Raw genomic sequence first — 15,968 nt, 5'->3', positions numbered from 1 at the left:
TACCTCGACTTTAATTGTCATCCTCTTTGTTTGTTCTCATTTTTTTTTCAAGACTGGCAGTGTGTTAAACAAGAAGGTCCTAAAGCAAAAGGATACAAAACAGACAATCGACATCTCAGTTAAGAAAACGGAAAAACCAGCAGACTCTTTCCTTGAATTTCCACCAAAGCCCAATGCTTTTACTGAACATGTGTCATAAAGGGAGGTCAACACATAAGCAAAGATGAACCCTTATGTCACTTCACACTTCAGGAGAGATCTCTTTCCCCATTTCCATTTGTTGTAGATTTTTGTCTAACCTGCTGTTACTGTTTGAATGAAATAGCGTTGTCTATATTTGTGCAGCTATATAAGTAGCTCATGTCTATTGTTTTCTTTGTACTCACCACAGTGCAGGGTTACGGTTGAGGGTTTGAGTCTGTGTACTGTTCCAAAGAGGATGTGGATACTCTGTATACTTGTCAGGATTCAGTAGAAGAGTTCTCTGGAAATGGTTGGGCAAGGTAAATACTAACTCTACAAGCTTTTCATTTCCAGTTTTTAAGAAGTATTTCTATATATTAACTTTGAATGCTTTTTAGATGATGCACTTCAAAGTTACTCATGCATTTTCGTGTTGCATCTGCATGTATTATTCTTCCATTTTGCTTGTGGAAACTCTGATGTTCAGATAGCCCTTTGTGATCTGGTTCAAACTGAGATGATGAGTAATAGACTACAATCCACAAACACAGTTATGCTCTCAGCCACTGTAGTTCTCAGCCCTTCTCAGCTCTTCTCCTTCTGTGGGATACACCTGATCTATCTACTTTGGCGCCCGACCTCCAGAAAAATATAGAAAACTTCCTCAGGTGACCTGTGTACTTACCTTTTCCCTACTTATAAATCTTCCACTCAAAGTTAAAAATACAAGTGGTGTTGGAGACAGATCAAAGTAAACTCTCTGTTTTTTTCTTCCCTTCTTATCTTTTGTCAGGCATAGGCGATTTCTCAGCCGTAATGCTGAGCTGTAATGAGGTATGTCTGCTCTGAGAGACTAACTGTTGCACGTGATTGCTAACAGCCGTGTAGTTCAGGTCAATATTATTCACACAACAGTCAGTAAAACAAGTCTTCACCAAATTGACAATGGCTGCTAAACAGATGTGCAGACCCTTAGAAAGAAAATGTGAAATTGTTAAAGCAGTGACATGATTGAACAGGAAATGGCAAACAAAACATGGTTCTTTCAGTTGGGACCCTTTTGTTGGGCAAATGTGACACAACTGCTATTTAACACTTAACTGTGTGTACTATATGCAGTGCTTTATCCAAGACAAACATATTGGCACTGAATTATGAAAGATGAATGATGACTGTTTGATGAACTGAAAGTACTGTGCTCTTTGTTTCCACATGCCCATACCAAGGGGTTGTGACACTGGAGAGATCTTTGATTGTAAGAATTGGCATGTTTTTTTTTTTCTTTTTTGATTGCATGTTGGAAATGTTTTTATCATATTGTCCCATTTTAAGTCTTGTCACAATAAGTCTTGTCACAATATTATAAAAGGTACAGTACCCTGTAACGAACTGTACATCCTTTACATGTTTCCATCTCCATCCTCCTACTCCATTGCATTATCAGTTTATAGCTTGTATCAATTGATGCCTGCTTGAGGCTTCCCTTTTATTTGTTTGGAACTGAACAGAACCAATCCTGCATGCTTTTGTGATGTCTGAGGTCAACCAGCCCTATCATCCCTTGTCAAAAGAGTTCTTAGAAACTAGGGGTCACAGAAATAGACTCCTTGGGCTACTGCTGACATCCTTATTTTCAGCTCACCTCACTCAGTGAGTATGATTTTTATGGACATTGGTTGTTAATGAGTGCACCCTACTTTAAGAAAGCCCACTTTGTTTGCTGAGGGATCTATCACTGAAAAGATCACAAGTCAGGGGAAAGTAAGTGACTGATCAATGGCCTTCGAGGGAATTATCCTCTGGTTCCTATTGGCCTCTATGGACTTGCAATTATCTCCTCAATAAGGACTGAAAGACTGCCTATGTTGTTAGTATCAAACATTTAATTGACTGTATCAAGGTGCTTAATTGCCTCATCAACATTTGAATCCAGGCTCACTGAGGAATACAGTGTTATTGTGCACCATAAGAGAGAGGAGACTTTTTGTTTTTTATTGTTTTGGATTGTACATGATGGGAGCGGCACGTGTGAAACGTCGTTTCAGTGCTGTGGTGGACGGGCCAGTGGAGGAGGAGGAGGTCATGAGGCTGGCACAGAGTGCTGCTGACACGGCTAGGGCAGGGGGGAGTCCAGTGGGGTCAGGGACCCCAACCAGCCCCTCCCCAACCCATGCCCTGAACGGCAAAACTCTACCTCTCCAGAGCAACACCAACAATGCACGGAGGCAGAGTGCCATTGGAGTTGGGGGAGATGCAGGAGAAGGCGGGGTGAGATCAGGAGGAATATGCTCAGGGCTAAGGAGTGAAAGAGGCAGTAGTGTAGGAGGAAGAGGAAAAGGCCGTTCATCCTCGGACCAAAATTCACTCTCTTCCCCCTCCACTACCAACCGCCGGCGCAGCAGGTGCTCAAGCCGCCGGCCCCGACAACGCTTTGTGGGCAAGGACGGACGCTGCAACGTCACCTTCGTCAACATAAGCGAAAGGGGCCAGCGCTATCTTAACGACCTCTTCACCACCTGCGTGGACATCCGCTGGCGCTGGATGCTGATCATCTTCACCCTCTCCTTCCTTCTTTCCTGGCTGCTCTTTGGATTTGCCTTCTGGCTTATTGCCTCCGTGCATGGGGACCTCTCCATTCGGCTTACCCCCAGCCCAGGTTCCTCTCCGGGATCAGGAGAGGCCGGGTCTGGAGGAGAGTCTGATAGAGAGGCAGTGGTTGAGGAGCCGTGCTTCCTCCAGGTGAACAGCTTCATGGCAGCCTTTCTATTCTCCTTGGAGACGCAGACATCCATAGGTTATGGCTTCAGAAGCGTGACCGAAGAATGTCCCCTGGCGGTGATGGCGGTCATTTTGCAGTGCATTGTGGGCTGCATCATTGACGCCTTCATCATCGGGGCAGTCATGGCCAAGATTGCCAAGCCCAAGAAGCGCAACGAGACACTGGTGTTCTCTGACACAGCTGTGGTGGCGCTGAGGGACGGGAAACTCTGTATGATGTGGAGGGTCGGAAACCTACGCAAGAGCCACCTGGTAGAGGCACATGTTCGAGCACAGCTACTAAAGGTAAGTGGTGGGAGATGGATAATTGCCACGGTGAAAAAGGTCAGAAAGTTTGGCAATGATAAAAGAGAAAAGCCTTTCAATTTTTTAGAAAAAGTTGATTGGATGGTAAAACAGAAAAGCCAAAGTAAACAACTGTATCAAAAAACAGAGGTTGCAACTGTGAGAGATAGTGGTAGAGGAAAAAAGGTTGCAGTAGAGAGAAATAGGAAGCACTGAGACCATCTGGCCTGTATTCTGTGGACCGTAGTTAATGAGAGCTTGTTTTATTTTCCTTCAGGGGTTAGGAAGATTTACCATGGATTAACTTGCCTGCAATTCTTTAACGGAGAACCATTGTCCTTCATTGTCTCATTTTGGCAGTATGTGTGCTATATGTGGGTTAGGTTATTGTACTGTAAACTTAGGTTTACCTTTCTGTCTGGCCTTATGTGGGTAGTTTTAAACATGTTTCCTATTTTTGTGAATGTTTTTCTTGTCTTCAGTGTTGTGTGTGTACACGTATGTATGCTGCCAGAGTTGTCCGTATGGTCAAAATCTGTGGAAAATTGGTGCTACAGCATAGACAATTTGATCTCTCTTAATAGCATGACCATGTCAAAGTTCAGACAGGCAGATGGGATTAAGTTAGCAAGGATAAAAAAAATACAATTCTAAATGCTGGGACCAGATATTGTTCCATAGTAAGGGTTGGGTGAGTGATAAGCCTATGCACGGGTGGTATGACTAAAGACTCGCATAGTCAAATTCATCTGAATATAATAACCAAATACTAAGCTTCTGGGTCAGGGTAAGAAATACAATTTCTAAAACTGACCTTAGGAAATGGTGTCAAGTGTATGTGTGTGTACAGTTTTAATGATGATCATGTAATGAAAATCAATTTTGCATCATCTAATGTGGAAAGTTTAATGTATAGTATCACATCGTGACTTTATTTTACTCTCTATTCCCAACTACAGCCAAGGGTGACAGAAGAGGGAGAATTCCTCCCTCTGGACAATATGGACATCAACGTAGGTTTTGACACTGGCACTGACCGCATCTTCTTGGTCTCGCCAGTGACAATTGTCCACGAGATTAACGACGAGTCACCTTTCTTTGAGATTGACCAAAAGACCCTGGAGAATGACTCTGAATTGGAGGTGGTGGTCATACTCGAGGGCATGGTGGAGGCCACAGCTATGACCACACAGTGCCGTAGCTCCTATCTGGCTTCTGAAATCCTCTGGGGACACAGATTCGAACCAGTGCTCTTCAAGAGGAAAGACTGCTACCAGGTCAGAAAGGAAGGATGGAGATATATAGGAAAATATATAGATCCTTACCTTCCCTTAATGCTATGTCTGAAGTGGTATATGTAGCAGTGTGGCTCTAGAGATGGCAATGTTGGTCAGTTGGTCCAATATCACCTATACTCTGGTGATCCCCTGACTTGTCATCTAGCGCCATCAACAGGTCAAAATTTGGATGTCCAGTACTTTGGTTTTTGACCAAACACCTGCTAAACTGACGTTCCCATCAGCCTCAGTTGTATTGACTTATTGTTTAGTGCTTATTAGCAAAAAATTCCTTTTTCCAAATCACTGGTGAAGAACCTGGAGCAATTGCCAGGATTTGAGACATTTTTTAAAGAGTCCGACACAGTCACTCCACATAAAACACACCGGGGCTACATTCACAGCTAGCTAACTTTACAGAGAACAATGAAGGCAAATCCAATCACCAATCTGTTTTAACCAAATGTTCTATTTCATATAGGCTTCGCCCTCTAAGGCTACGCTATTGGGTTTATCCCTTCGCGCATGCGCAGTCGTGAAGATTTTCTTTCCTGCCCTTGCGTACAGTACGGGCTTCAACTACGTCCGCAGATACTGTATATGTACAGAGCGGACCCGTTGTTCATCTCCCACTTTTTCTTCAAGCTAGCAGTATGAAGACAAACTTGACTTTCAGCGGTGTTCGCCTCTGCTCCAACTGCCGGACCGGCTACATCCCACCGCCGGACCTCCATCCCCGCTGCGAGACCTGCCTCGGTGCCGCTCACACGGGCCCGGCTCTCACCCCCGACACCTCCTGCCAGTTCTGCGCCTGCCTGCTATCTAAAGAGCTCAACCAGCGGGCGGAAGCTTTTCTGGTTTGTCAGGCTAGCGGGGAAGGGGATGGCATCTGGGCAGACAGACGGCAATCCATCAACACCCTGGATCTGCTGGAGGAAGGCTTTATCGACGAGCACGAGCCCGATGGCTCGATTCCCTCGGGTAACGCCTCCGTCACCGGCTGTCCCTCCTCCCCCCTGGGAGGACCTTGAGACGGGGATCGATGCCCTCTCATTCCGGCTCTCCCAATCTCTGAAACGGCCGGGGGCACCGTTTCGGTGGCCTCCACCGCTAAGGCTCTCTTCTTGGATCTGCCGGAAATCATCAAAAGGCGGCAGACCAGAGAGGCATAGCGCTCCCGGCTGAGCTGAGCTTCCAGCCCCCGCTCTTGGCCTCTTGAGCGGGGATGTTACGCTCAGGAGCCGCCCTTCTCATGGGCTCCACTCTGGCCGCGCTTCACGGAGCATTCGGCCGTTCGTGGAGGAGGCTCTCTCTCTCCCAGCCCGGGAAACTGAAGGCTCCCGTCTCTCGCTACGCCCCGTTCACTCGGGTTCAAGGCGACACAGAAGTGGGCTTCCCTTCGGTAACCCCCCTGGAGCAGAGCCTGGCGTCCATTCTGCTTCCGGAGGCTGCTTTTTTTCGGCCACCGGAAACCCGCGCCTTTTCCCCCAGGATCAGGTATGTGCTAACCTCTGCCGTTTCCGCTATGGCCACCACTCCAGGAGCTCTTCCTCCGGAGCTAGCCACGGAGATTAGCAAGGCCATGACCGCCACCCTCACCCTGACCATGGCGTCCACGGTGCCGTTGTCCAGAGTCATGGCGTGGCAGACTGTGGCCCAGCGAAACACCTAGCCCCACATGTCGCAGCTACCCACTGACGTCAGGCACAAGCTTCTGTACGGCCCCATAGCTCCCGATGGACTATTTGGGCCCCGTCATCAGACAGCCACGTCCCTCCTCACCAAGCGGTCGAAGACACGGAGCGGCTCCGAAGGCTTGGCTCTGGGAAGCCCATTCCTCCAGAGCAGCGCCGTCGCCATGACAACTGCCATAAAATGCTGTGGCGACGTCATCCCATGGCTTCGAGCCCCGCTCCTCCGCCCGGCCCCCCTCCGCAGCGGCTGCCGGCACATTACCGGCAGGCTTCACGGAGCCGGAGGACCATGAAGGTGTCCCCCCCCTGGTCTAACCCGACCCCCGAGCCACAACGGCGTGGCTATGTCAGGGCGCGGGTAACGTCTGTCCCTCTACGGTTAACAGCCCTCGTTCCCACTGAACAATGCGCTGACAACATGACAGTCGTTCCCCACACAAACACACATGGGTGTAAATATCTATGACAAGCACACACCAGCCCACCGCAGCACGCGGAGCTCCACCGCTCTCTAACTATGCAGACAGCGGGAGCAAACGCTCACGCGCTATGAGCGTTGCCGCTCAGTCATTCTTCGACAGTGACGACAGTGACCCGGTGGCCGCTCCCGCCCCAGTCGGCGGTGACCGGCCGCCACCCTTTCAACAGAGCCCTACCATGGGCTGGGCGACACGATAACACGTCTCACTCAGTGGCGGAACGGGCTCTGCGCTCCTTGCTGGCCATGTCTGTAAACACAAACATGCGCACGCCTTCATGCCGCTTTCAGAGCACAGCGCGGCATGGATGAGTGTGACACACAAAAGAAAGGCGGGTTGCGTCCTATTCTCGACCTGCCCCAATTCAACCGGTGCATTACGGGGCGCCAATTCCACATGCTGACGGTCAAGCACGTGTTGGAATGTGTACGCCACCACGAACGGTTCACGTCTGTGGATCTGAAAGACTTATACTTTCACATCCAATTATTCCCTGACACAGGAAATTCCTGCGCTTCTTTTCCAAGGGGCCCATTCCAGTACAACCGGCTGCTGGTCGGGTACTCACTGCCCCCCCGCACTTTTTCCAAGTGCATGGAGACGGCACTTCAGCCGTTGCGGAGGTGGTCTCACCGCACTGTGGTCTCACCGCACTGTGGTTTTCCTTGAGCACACGTGACAATCCACTCCTCGGCATAGACACCTTCTCCCACCAACCCTGGCCCAGAACCCTCCTATACACTTTCCTCCGGTCCCTCTTATCCCTTGCCTCCTGGAACGCATCCAGGAGAAGAATCTGTCAGTCATCTTAGTGACACCGGAGCGCACCAGCGCATCCTGGTTCCCAACTCTGGTTCAGCTGCTGGCGGGTCCCCCCTGGCAACTGCCGTGGCGCGAGGACGCTCTGTCACAGCTGGACGGCGCGATATTTCACCTCCAGTGGTAACCCAGCGACTGTGGGGCTGGCTGCTGAGCGGAACGCTTGCAGAAATTAGGCTTGCGCACTATCCAGAACGCTAGAGCCCCTTCCACTACAGCGTGTTGCTTCCCAACGCTGGTGCACGGAGTAGGAAGCGGACCCTATATCGTGTCCCCTGCCTCTCGTGTCGGCTTATCTCCAAACATTAGTGGTTAATGATTAGGCTCCATCTACAGTCAAAGCCTACGCAGCGACCATCTCATCCTGCCACGAAGGCTATGGAGAGAGGATGGTGTTTGCGCACCCCCTGGTAAAGTGTTTTCTTGAAGGGGGTCAGACGACAGAAACCCGCCGTGCACCCTCTCACACCCCAATGAGACATAGCACTGGTGCTTCAAGCTCTGGGGAAGCCTCCTTTCGAGCCCCTAGCACAAGCCTCTCTCAGGTTGCTGTCACTAAAAACGGCGCTACTCCTTGCCTTGACGTCAGCCAAGAGAGTGAGCGACTTATGTGCGCTGTCAGTTCACTGTCCTGCCTCCCCATTAGAGGGGACGGGAGCGCAGCCGCCTTGCAGCCAAACCCCTCGTTCACACCGAAAAATTCTAACAAATTATTTTCGGTCGAGGCAACGACAACGACGCGGAGGAGGTTTTCCACTGGTTATGCCCGGCTCGCGCGTTATCACGGCACGTTTTACGCACGGCGGACATAAGGCAGACACAGCAGCTGTTTGTACACTATAGGGAACACTCCCAAGGAGCGGCCCTTTCAAAACAGCGTCTGTCTCACTAGCTGTGCGAGGCTATCACCCAGACCTATAACATGGGCATCCGGGCACACTCTACGAGGGCACTGTCGGCATCGGCGACTCTGTTCAAGGACATGAAAGTAGCCGACATCTGCGCAGCGGCATCCTGGGCATCTCCATGCCCTTTTATCCGTTTCTATCTGCGCGATATGTCTGAGCCCTCTATGACCCACTCGGTTCTATCGTCACTCAACGTCGAATAATACTCCGTTGTATGTGTGCTCTGCCTGCCTGCTTCCTCCCCTTTTTGCCGTGGGTGCTGGGAGGAGAGCGGTGCCTCATATATATGTTGTCACTATCTCTCACTAACCATGCACGCCTACAATCATGATATGTACCGCTGCATGTGTAGGTCACTCGTCTGAGACCCTCACCCCCCCTACACTGGGTGGCTGAGAGGAACATGGATGTCCCATAATTGTCAATCATTTACAACTCTCACTATCATGCATGCCTACACTCATGGCTTGGGCTTTGCAGCCAGCTAGGTCAAGTATTTACCATGGCAGGCTTTTTTACCAGAATAACGCTTCTGATGCGATCTTCTGCCAGTGCATGAGAGAGAGAGAGGAAAAAAAAAAAAAAAAGTCTGTCGCAGGTGGCATTGACTACATCAGCTTTGCCCTAACCCAATAGCGTATAGCTTAGAGGGCGAAGCCTATACGAAATAGAACGATAGTTACGTTATTTTGTAACTCCAGATTCTATGAGTATAGGTGTAGCCCTCTAAGATTCGGGCCACCTGCTCCTATTACATTAGCTGAAGAAAAAGCTGATGTTGGGAGAACAACGGGTCCGCTCTGTAGATATACAGTATCTTCGGTCGTAGTTGAAGCCCGTACTGTACGCAAGGGCGGGAAAGAAAATCTTCACGACTGCGCATGCGCGAAGGGATAAACCCAATAGCGTAGCCTTAGAGGGCTACGCGTATACTCATAGAATCTGGAGTTACAATAACGTAACTATCGTTCTATGTCTAGCTCAGCTGAAAACACATTACCGTGTCGTTCACTACCGAACCGGTTTGTAACTGGTAGGCTATCGACAATGTGATCTTCACCTTTTCAACTGACTACCAGTTTAGCTAGTACGCGATTGTCCTGCTATTATTACAGACGTGAACAAACAGACACTTACCTCGTTCATGGCCTCACGACTCACAGAGCCACAAGTGTTGCTATAGTCTCTTGGCTTGTCACCTTACAATAAAATGTGTATTTAAAAATTCTCGTTTTCTGCCCTTTTTCCAGGTGGACTACTCATTCTTCCATCAGACATACGAAATCCCAAACACACCTTCATGCAGCGCTAAGGAGCTGGCCGAGCAGAAGTACATTCACAGCTCACGCTCGTCATTCTGCTATGAGAACGAAGTTGCTCTGCAGCTCGTCTCCCCTGATGATGAGCCTGGCCCAGACCCTGAGTGTCCCTCCCCACCGACCCAAAGGCAATCCCTGGCCGAACATCTCCACTACAATTGAACCTGTTGGATAGAAGGCCTTAAGGGAAAAGATATAGGAAGTTGACCCAGAGGTTTTACAGAGAGAGGGTTAAACTGGTAGAAATTGGCAGACCAAGAGAGACCGGATTAAAAGTCATTAGGGCCAGTGTCAGGATAAAGGATAGGAGGCAACATTGTTTACAGTGATTGGACAGGAAATGAAGTCCAAAATAGGAGCAAGTCAAGAGATCCATTACAACTTTTACAAATTTGCAAGATTTAGATAAGTACTACCATACAGATTAGATTACACCGAGAAATATAAAGGAAATGGACAGATAGAGAAAGGTTTTGGGGCAGTATTTTAGGGAGAAGGGTTACTACACTGGCTTAGTTGTCTGATTGGTCCTGGCAATCTTTTAGGATCATTGAAAACTTGTCTGCTAAGTCTCACATCTGGCCCGGCACTACCACAACACGCCCATCTGGCTCTAATCCCTGACTGGCAGAATATACAGCAGCACCCCATGGTGGCTCTACCATGCAACTGCACCTCCAGTTTTGTGATCTATTTGAGGTGGCTTCTGTATGAAATGAATGGCAGTGTACCTTCTGAGGTAGAACTCAGGAATATATTCCACTATGATGCTGAATTATCATTTTAATGTTTTATTTCCGTATGGTAAGTATGGTTAGTGCACATTTTGTGATACTTTGAGCTTGGTGGGGGGTGTTGAGAATGTAGTTGAGTTAGGCTACTTGTAGAGCCAAAGCAGAGCAACAGTAACATGGAGAAACGGCTGAAAACTAGCAGCGATTTTGAGCAGTTTCTTTTCCATGTTATGTTATATATGTTGTTTGTTTTGGGGCTTTATTATGTCATGCAAAAAAAATGTTCACTGATTGTAACATTTGCTTTATTTAATCATTTTGTGTTGAGTTGAATGCCATGTGGCGAGGTCAGAGTAAGCATTGTAGTGTTAGATACACAATGACAGATTATGTTGTTTGTGTCCAGACCAGTTAAACATTATTTCTTGCACTACTATCTACAGTATCTTCTCATGTCCTGTATAGCTAAAATCAACCACACTGTATTGTTTTGCTCTGTTACTTTTGGATTGTAGTAGTTAGCAACTGACCTATGACATTATAATCTTTTAAGTGTCTTGGCACTTGGAAGACCCTTGATGGTTCGGACTAAATCCAACTTTAAAGGGGTTGCTCTCATCCGCTCTGTAAATGCACAGGGGGCCTAAAGTCACGTCCAACATCACTAGAACATTACTGAACTGAGTAGGAGAGATGTTGTGATGGTGGTGACGATGGTTTGCTGTTTCTGCTTCTCTGAGAATAAAACATCCGTCTAACATCTGTGCAAATGGATGAGGATTGAACTGGAAACTACACCACATTCATAGAAAATTATACTGTATTTTTCTGCCCATAAAATCATGTTTCCCGGTACTATGTTCTAATGTGCTACAGTTGGTTTCTCTCACAAATTGTGAGATCAGTGTAGTGAGTGGTGCCTTCATAACAAACCAGAGATTTTGCAACTGGCCCTTCATCTGCAGCAGTTAATTTCATGTTTGAAATGTACTTAAAGCCTATTTTTATTGTGTGTATTTTCATACTGCTACTTATGCAAGAGTGTTTATTCAATCACTTTAACATTTGCAGGATGTTGTTCTAAGTAGACAAAAATGTCTATACTGTGAATCTGCTCAATCCGAGATTGTCTCAATATGAACATGCACTGATAACATAAATAGGTTTTTAGCTGTATTGTATTGTAGACTATGTAATAGTTGCTTTTTGAAGTTTATGACAAAGCACTTGGAATGTTCTTGTTTATTTTAGATCCTGTAATGATTTGCAGTAAATCCTGCCACCATGAGTATTTAAGTGTTTGATTACAGAAGATGTTTGTAAGGTCACTCAGTGTCAGGAGTGCAACATGATATTAAGTGTTGACCAATAATCAGCCTGTCCAACGTACATCCTGGGAACTTGTTCTGTTTATTTTGCACTAAAGTAGTATATGCAGACTAAATATCACTAATGACGCTTTACAACAGCACAGTAGTGTTGCTGGATCAGCACACATTAACCTCAATCATAACCTCATCATCAATCGCAGTGTTTCACTTCAGTTATTGAAAGTTTCTTTTTTATGGTTACCCCAGGGCGGGTGAGGTATTGATTACATATAATCTGTTGCACTTAGTGATAAGGCTGTTTTTTTGTTTGTGTTCTCCCTTACACTTCTCCTTTATGGCTACATGCTCTATTTATAGGCTGCATGGGTCATGTCGTTCACCCTGCCTCCACTTGTAACTTGAACTTACTGCACCATCACTTTAACTACTATAGCGTTGTTTAAAAACCCAAGAAAAAATAGACGGATGGATTATTTGGTCATTTCACTCCTTAGGATTTTTTTAAATCATATGTATATACATAGTGTAAAATACATAGTATACTGTAATAGATACATTATTAATAAATGAGTGACATGAAACCAATAAAAGCTGTTGCTACCTTTCTCAAGTTATTTTTCTAAAGAGAAAGGGAAACCTTTCTGCTCCAACACTGAAATGTAATTTCAGAGCTGCCTTAGGCACAGAGCACTTCTAAATGAAACTGAACTGTTTGTAGAGCAAATAAAACACGGGGATTGAATTGCATTTATTGGTTGCTTCTTTATTTATTCTTCTTGTAGCTCACGGGGCAAACCTACTGACCATTTTAGATGGAAAGTGTAATTCATCACTGCTCTCATAATCCTTTTTGCATTTACATTAAAGTGCTTTAAGATTTAAACGAAAAATTAAAAAAAGGAATGCAGATCATGCATATAATATCCTCATTCTTACAACTTGCTGCCATAGATTAAGACTGTTGCAAACAAACCAAATGACCAAATCTCGTTTGACCAAATATGTCAACTTTCTTTTTTCTGTGTAATGTCCACAACTCTATATTTTCACTGATAGCCCTGTCTGTCACATAATACAGTCTGAACATAAACCTTAACCAAACAATTGTGGAAGAATGTTAAAACTGTCTAATGTTAACTAAACACTAAATATCTTGAAATTACTGAATTGTACAACTTTGACAGTTAAGGTTTTGATTTCTTTTTATTGTGTTGTCAAAATGACCTGCAAAAGTCTATCACTGCTGATGAATCAGGAGAATAAAACGCCCCTTGTGGAAATAATATTGACCCTAAAATAATCTTTATTATTACATTACATTACATTACATGTCATTTAGCTTTTATAATAATAATGTAATTTTATCCAAAGCGACTTACAATTAAGTGCTTTCAACTGTGAAGGTTCAAACTCCAGACAACAAGTAGTAAGTGCAAGTACATTAGCTTTAAATAAGCAAAGCTACAAAGAGACATATGAAAGTGCAGGTTCAAGAATTTATAACTTGCTATGAAAAAAATTACAGGACATATAGCATGCCATTAAATGGCAAATGATCATTAACACATATCATTTGTGTGTGTGTGTGTGTGTGTGTGTGTGTGTGTGTGTGTGTGTGTGTGTGTGCGTGTGTGTGTGTGTGTGTGGAATATATATTTTTTGTTATTTATTTCACCTATATGGCATATCATAGGCTATAAAACATTTCATAATATTTAGCTATGACGTCTATGGTATTTCATACATTGCTGTAAATATTTACCATAGCCCCACAACCCTGCATGGTACCTCGGGAACTCGGGTTTAGTCGGATTTTCTGGGATGATCTTAATCACGCGCCTGGAGTCAGATCATTCCAAGCAACCCGTCGGTTGTGTTTGGTTGGGAATTCAAACAAATCCGATCCCAGATCTGTGTCTGCGGACACTCACCGCCACTCAGTGGTAAACAAAGGGCGCGCAAATCTCCCTTCTCTAGCGCGAGAGTGCCGCACAAGCACCTGCTGCAGCGCTCCAGTTGGCCGTTTAACCCGTCAGTCACAGTTAGCCCCGCCTCTTGTCCGTTACCATTGGTTAATAGCGGAGACTCTCGTGCTACCGTTAATACCATTCGTCGACGCACTTGTTTTATGCCAGTTTTGGGGCGGAAAGTTCTCGTTGTATTCATGAGGCGGGTCTACTGCTCGGTTGTAGATTTTGATTGGAGTTATTTCTCTCTGAGGCTTGACCTAAACTCGTTTCCTTGTACCTGGTTGGTCTCCTAACAGGAAGTTGCTCTCCTGGACTGAGGCCGTCGCCTTGCCCTCACTGCTCTCTGTTTTATTCTCATCGAGTAGTGTGAGTGCGGTTCCACCGAGAGAGCGGTGCAATGATAAAAGCCGCATATGCGGTAGGCTGCTACACACCTATCAGGCAGGAAAATACCCACGAAACAGCCTCACCCCGGTTCTCTTCGCACCACAGCCTTATCCACGACTCAGAGCGGAACCTGAAGGTGAGAGATTTAATTGCCTTTACTCTAATCCAACTCGTAAATAGCCAGTGTAATATCCTGAACGTATCATATTTCAGTGGAACTGGCTAACCTCGCTAGGTTGGTCTAAATGCGGTGGCATAACGCCTAAAAATGAAACGTTGGTTGGACAAGAGGCGTTCATATTGGTTTGATCTTTATGTTCGCTTTCAAAGAGAGACTTCCATCGAGATGACCTGAAGTCTGGTCAAGGAAAACTGTCTGCCTGATGGCCATATTAAAGGGATCTCGACCCATATAATTATAAGGTATTGGCCTACTGTAATCTTTGTGTCATATATATATATATATATATATATATATACCTAGCTTTTTTTCTCAGTGAAAATTGCTTGGTTACCTATGTGTCTGCCACATGCATGCGGTTCACAGTCAATACAGGCTGGGGCCCATGTGATTGTTCATGTCTTATGCTGAAGGCGTGGTTGCCTTCGTCAGTTTCTGTGCTGGAGCTACAGACCTAAAATGCAGGTAATTTATATAGGGGTCACGCAGCAGCTGTACTGATCTACAGCCGCACTGTAATTATCATCATAGCCAGTGGTTTAATAATGTCACATCTCATCACTGTCTCTGAAGTGCGCATATGCCACAATATCATCACCGATGCAAAGCTGAAGAAAAAAGGCGTCTCCTTCTCCCCCATCCGTTTAACACACGCACAATCACGCGCAGGCACCCACACACACACCCACCCACACCCACCCACCCCAAAAGACCCCCGCAGTGAATGACCTCAGTTCAGACTCTGAAGGTATTGTCTGTGGGCTGCTGCTCAGTGTTGCTATGGAGGAGAGCAGCCAGGTTTTGGCAACTCCAGCTGCTGCAGGACGAGTTTGCTGGTCAGTCCAGCCGGTACTGCGACAACGTGTGTGTGTGTGTGTGTGTGTGTGTGTGTGTGTGTGTGTGTGTGTGTGTGTGTGTGTGTGTGTGTGTGTGTGTGTGTGTGTGTGTGTGTGTGTGTGTGTGTGTGTGTGTGTGTGTGTGTGTGTGTGTGTGTGTGTGTGTGTGTGTGTGTGTGTGTGTGTGTGTGTGTGTGTGAATAAGAGGGAGAAGACTTTGCTTTAGGGGAATCATTGGCATTGATGGGAATCGGCAACATCCTTCACTGCAGCTAAAGTGTTGGCACACAAAGTCTTCTTCTGTAGTCACTATTAAAGCTGATTTAGGAATAGGGCTGATTATTTTATATTTATGATGATGATGATGATGATGATGAAGTATTGCTTGTGTAGCCAAAACCTGACAAAGTTTATTCCTCTGTACTAGGGCTGGGCGATATATCGATATTATATCGATATCGTGATGTGAGACTAGATATCGTCTTAGATTTTGGATATCGTAATATCGTGATATGACATAAGTGTCTTTTCCTGGTTTTAAAGGCTGCATTACAGTGAAGTGATGTACTTTTCTGAACTTACCAGACTGTTCTAGCTGTTCTATTATTAATGATTATTTATCTAAAATATAAGTGTGAAGATATTTTGCGAGAGCACCAACTGTCAACTCTAGAATATATCGCCGCAATATCGATATTGAGGTATTTGGTCAAGAATATCATGATATCTGATTTTCTCTATATCGCCCAGCCCTATATCAGAAAATATGGGATGTAGAAATAAGCGC

The 15,968-nt window shown here is 45.8% G+C and overlaps 2 protein-coding genes across 9 annotated transcripts in view; both read left to right on the top strand.

Moving 5' to 3' along the window:
* Positions 1 to 509: 509 nt before the first annotated feature.
* On the top strand, positions 510 to 12,338 carry kcnj14 (potassium inwardly rectifying channel subfamily J member 14). The gene is made up of 3 exons (XM_028581683.1): positions 510 to 3,246; positions 4,206 to 4,523; positions 9,674 to 12,338. The coding sequence occupies exons 1-3, from the start codon at positions 2,194 to 2,196 to the stop codon at positions 9,902 to 9,904; spliced, it is 1,602 nt and encodes a 533-aa protein (XP_028437484.1). The 5' UTR covers positions 510 to 2,193; the 3' UTR covers positions 9,905 to 12,338.
* A 1,765-nt stretch (positions 12,339 to 14,103) lies between these two features.
* Positions 14,104 to 15,968, top strand: part of myh14 (myosin, heavy chain 14, non-muscle) — a 32,078-nt gene continuing 30,213 nt past the window's right edge. For all 8 annotated transcript variants that reach the window (XM_028579459.1, XM_028579458.1, XM_028579456.1 and 5 more), the window contains exon 1: positions 14,104 to 14,300. The gene's annotated coding sequence lies outside the window, so the exon portion shown is untranslated. The remainder of the gene's footprint in view (positions 14,301 to 15,968) is intronic.

The sequence above is a fragment of the Perca flavescens genome, chromosome 6 (assembly GCF_004354835.1).
Source record: "Perca flavescens isolate YP-PL-M2 chromosome 6, PFLA_1.0, whole genome shotgun sequence".
NCBI lineage: Eukaryota > Metazoa > Chordata > Actinopteri > Perciformes > Percidae > Perca > Perca flavescens.
The sequence above is the reverse complement of the archived record's forward strand: the minus strand, read 5'-3'. Positions and strand labels throughout refer to the sequence as shown.

Bases quoted from the DNA above. Each gene is read 5' to 3' on its own strand.
- kcnj14 (XM_028581683.1), top strand. From the start codon at position 2,194: ATGATGGGAGCGGCACGTGTGAAACGTCGTTTCAGTGCTGTGGTGGAC. The intron at 3,247-4,205 runs GTAAGTGGTGGG...TCCCAACTACAG, and splicing joins TTCGAGCACAGCTACTAAAG to CCAAGGGTGACAGAAGAGGG. The intron at 4,524-9,673 runs GTCAGAAAGGAA...CCCTTTTTCCAG, and splicing joins AGAGGAAAGACTGCTACCAG to GTGGACTACTCATTCTTCCA.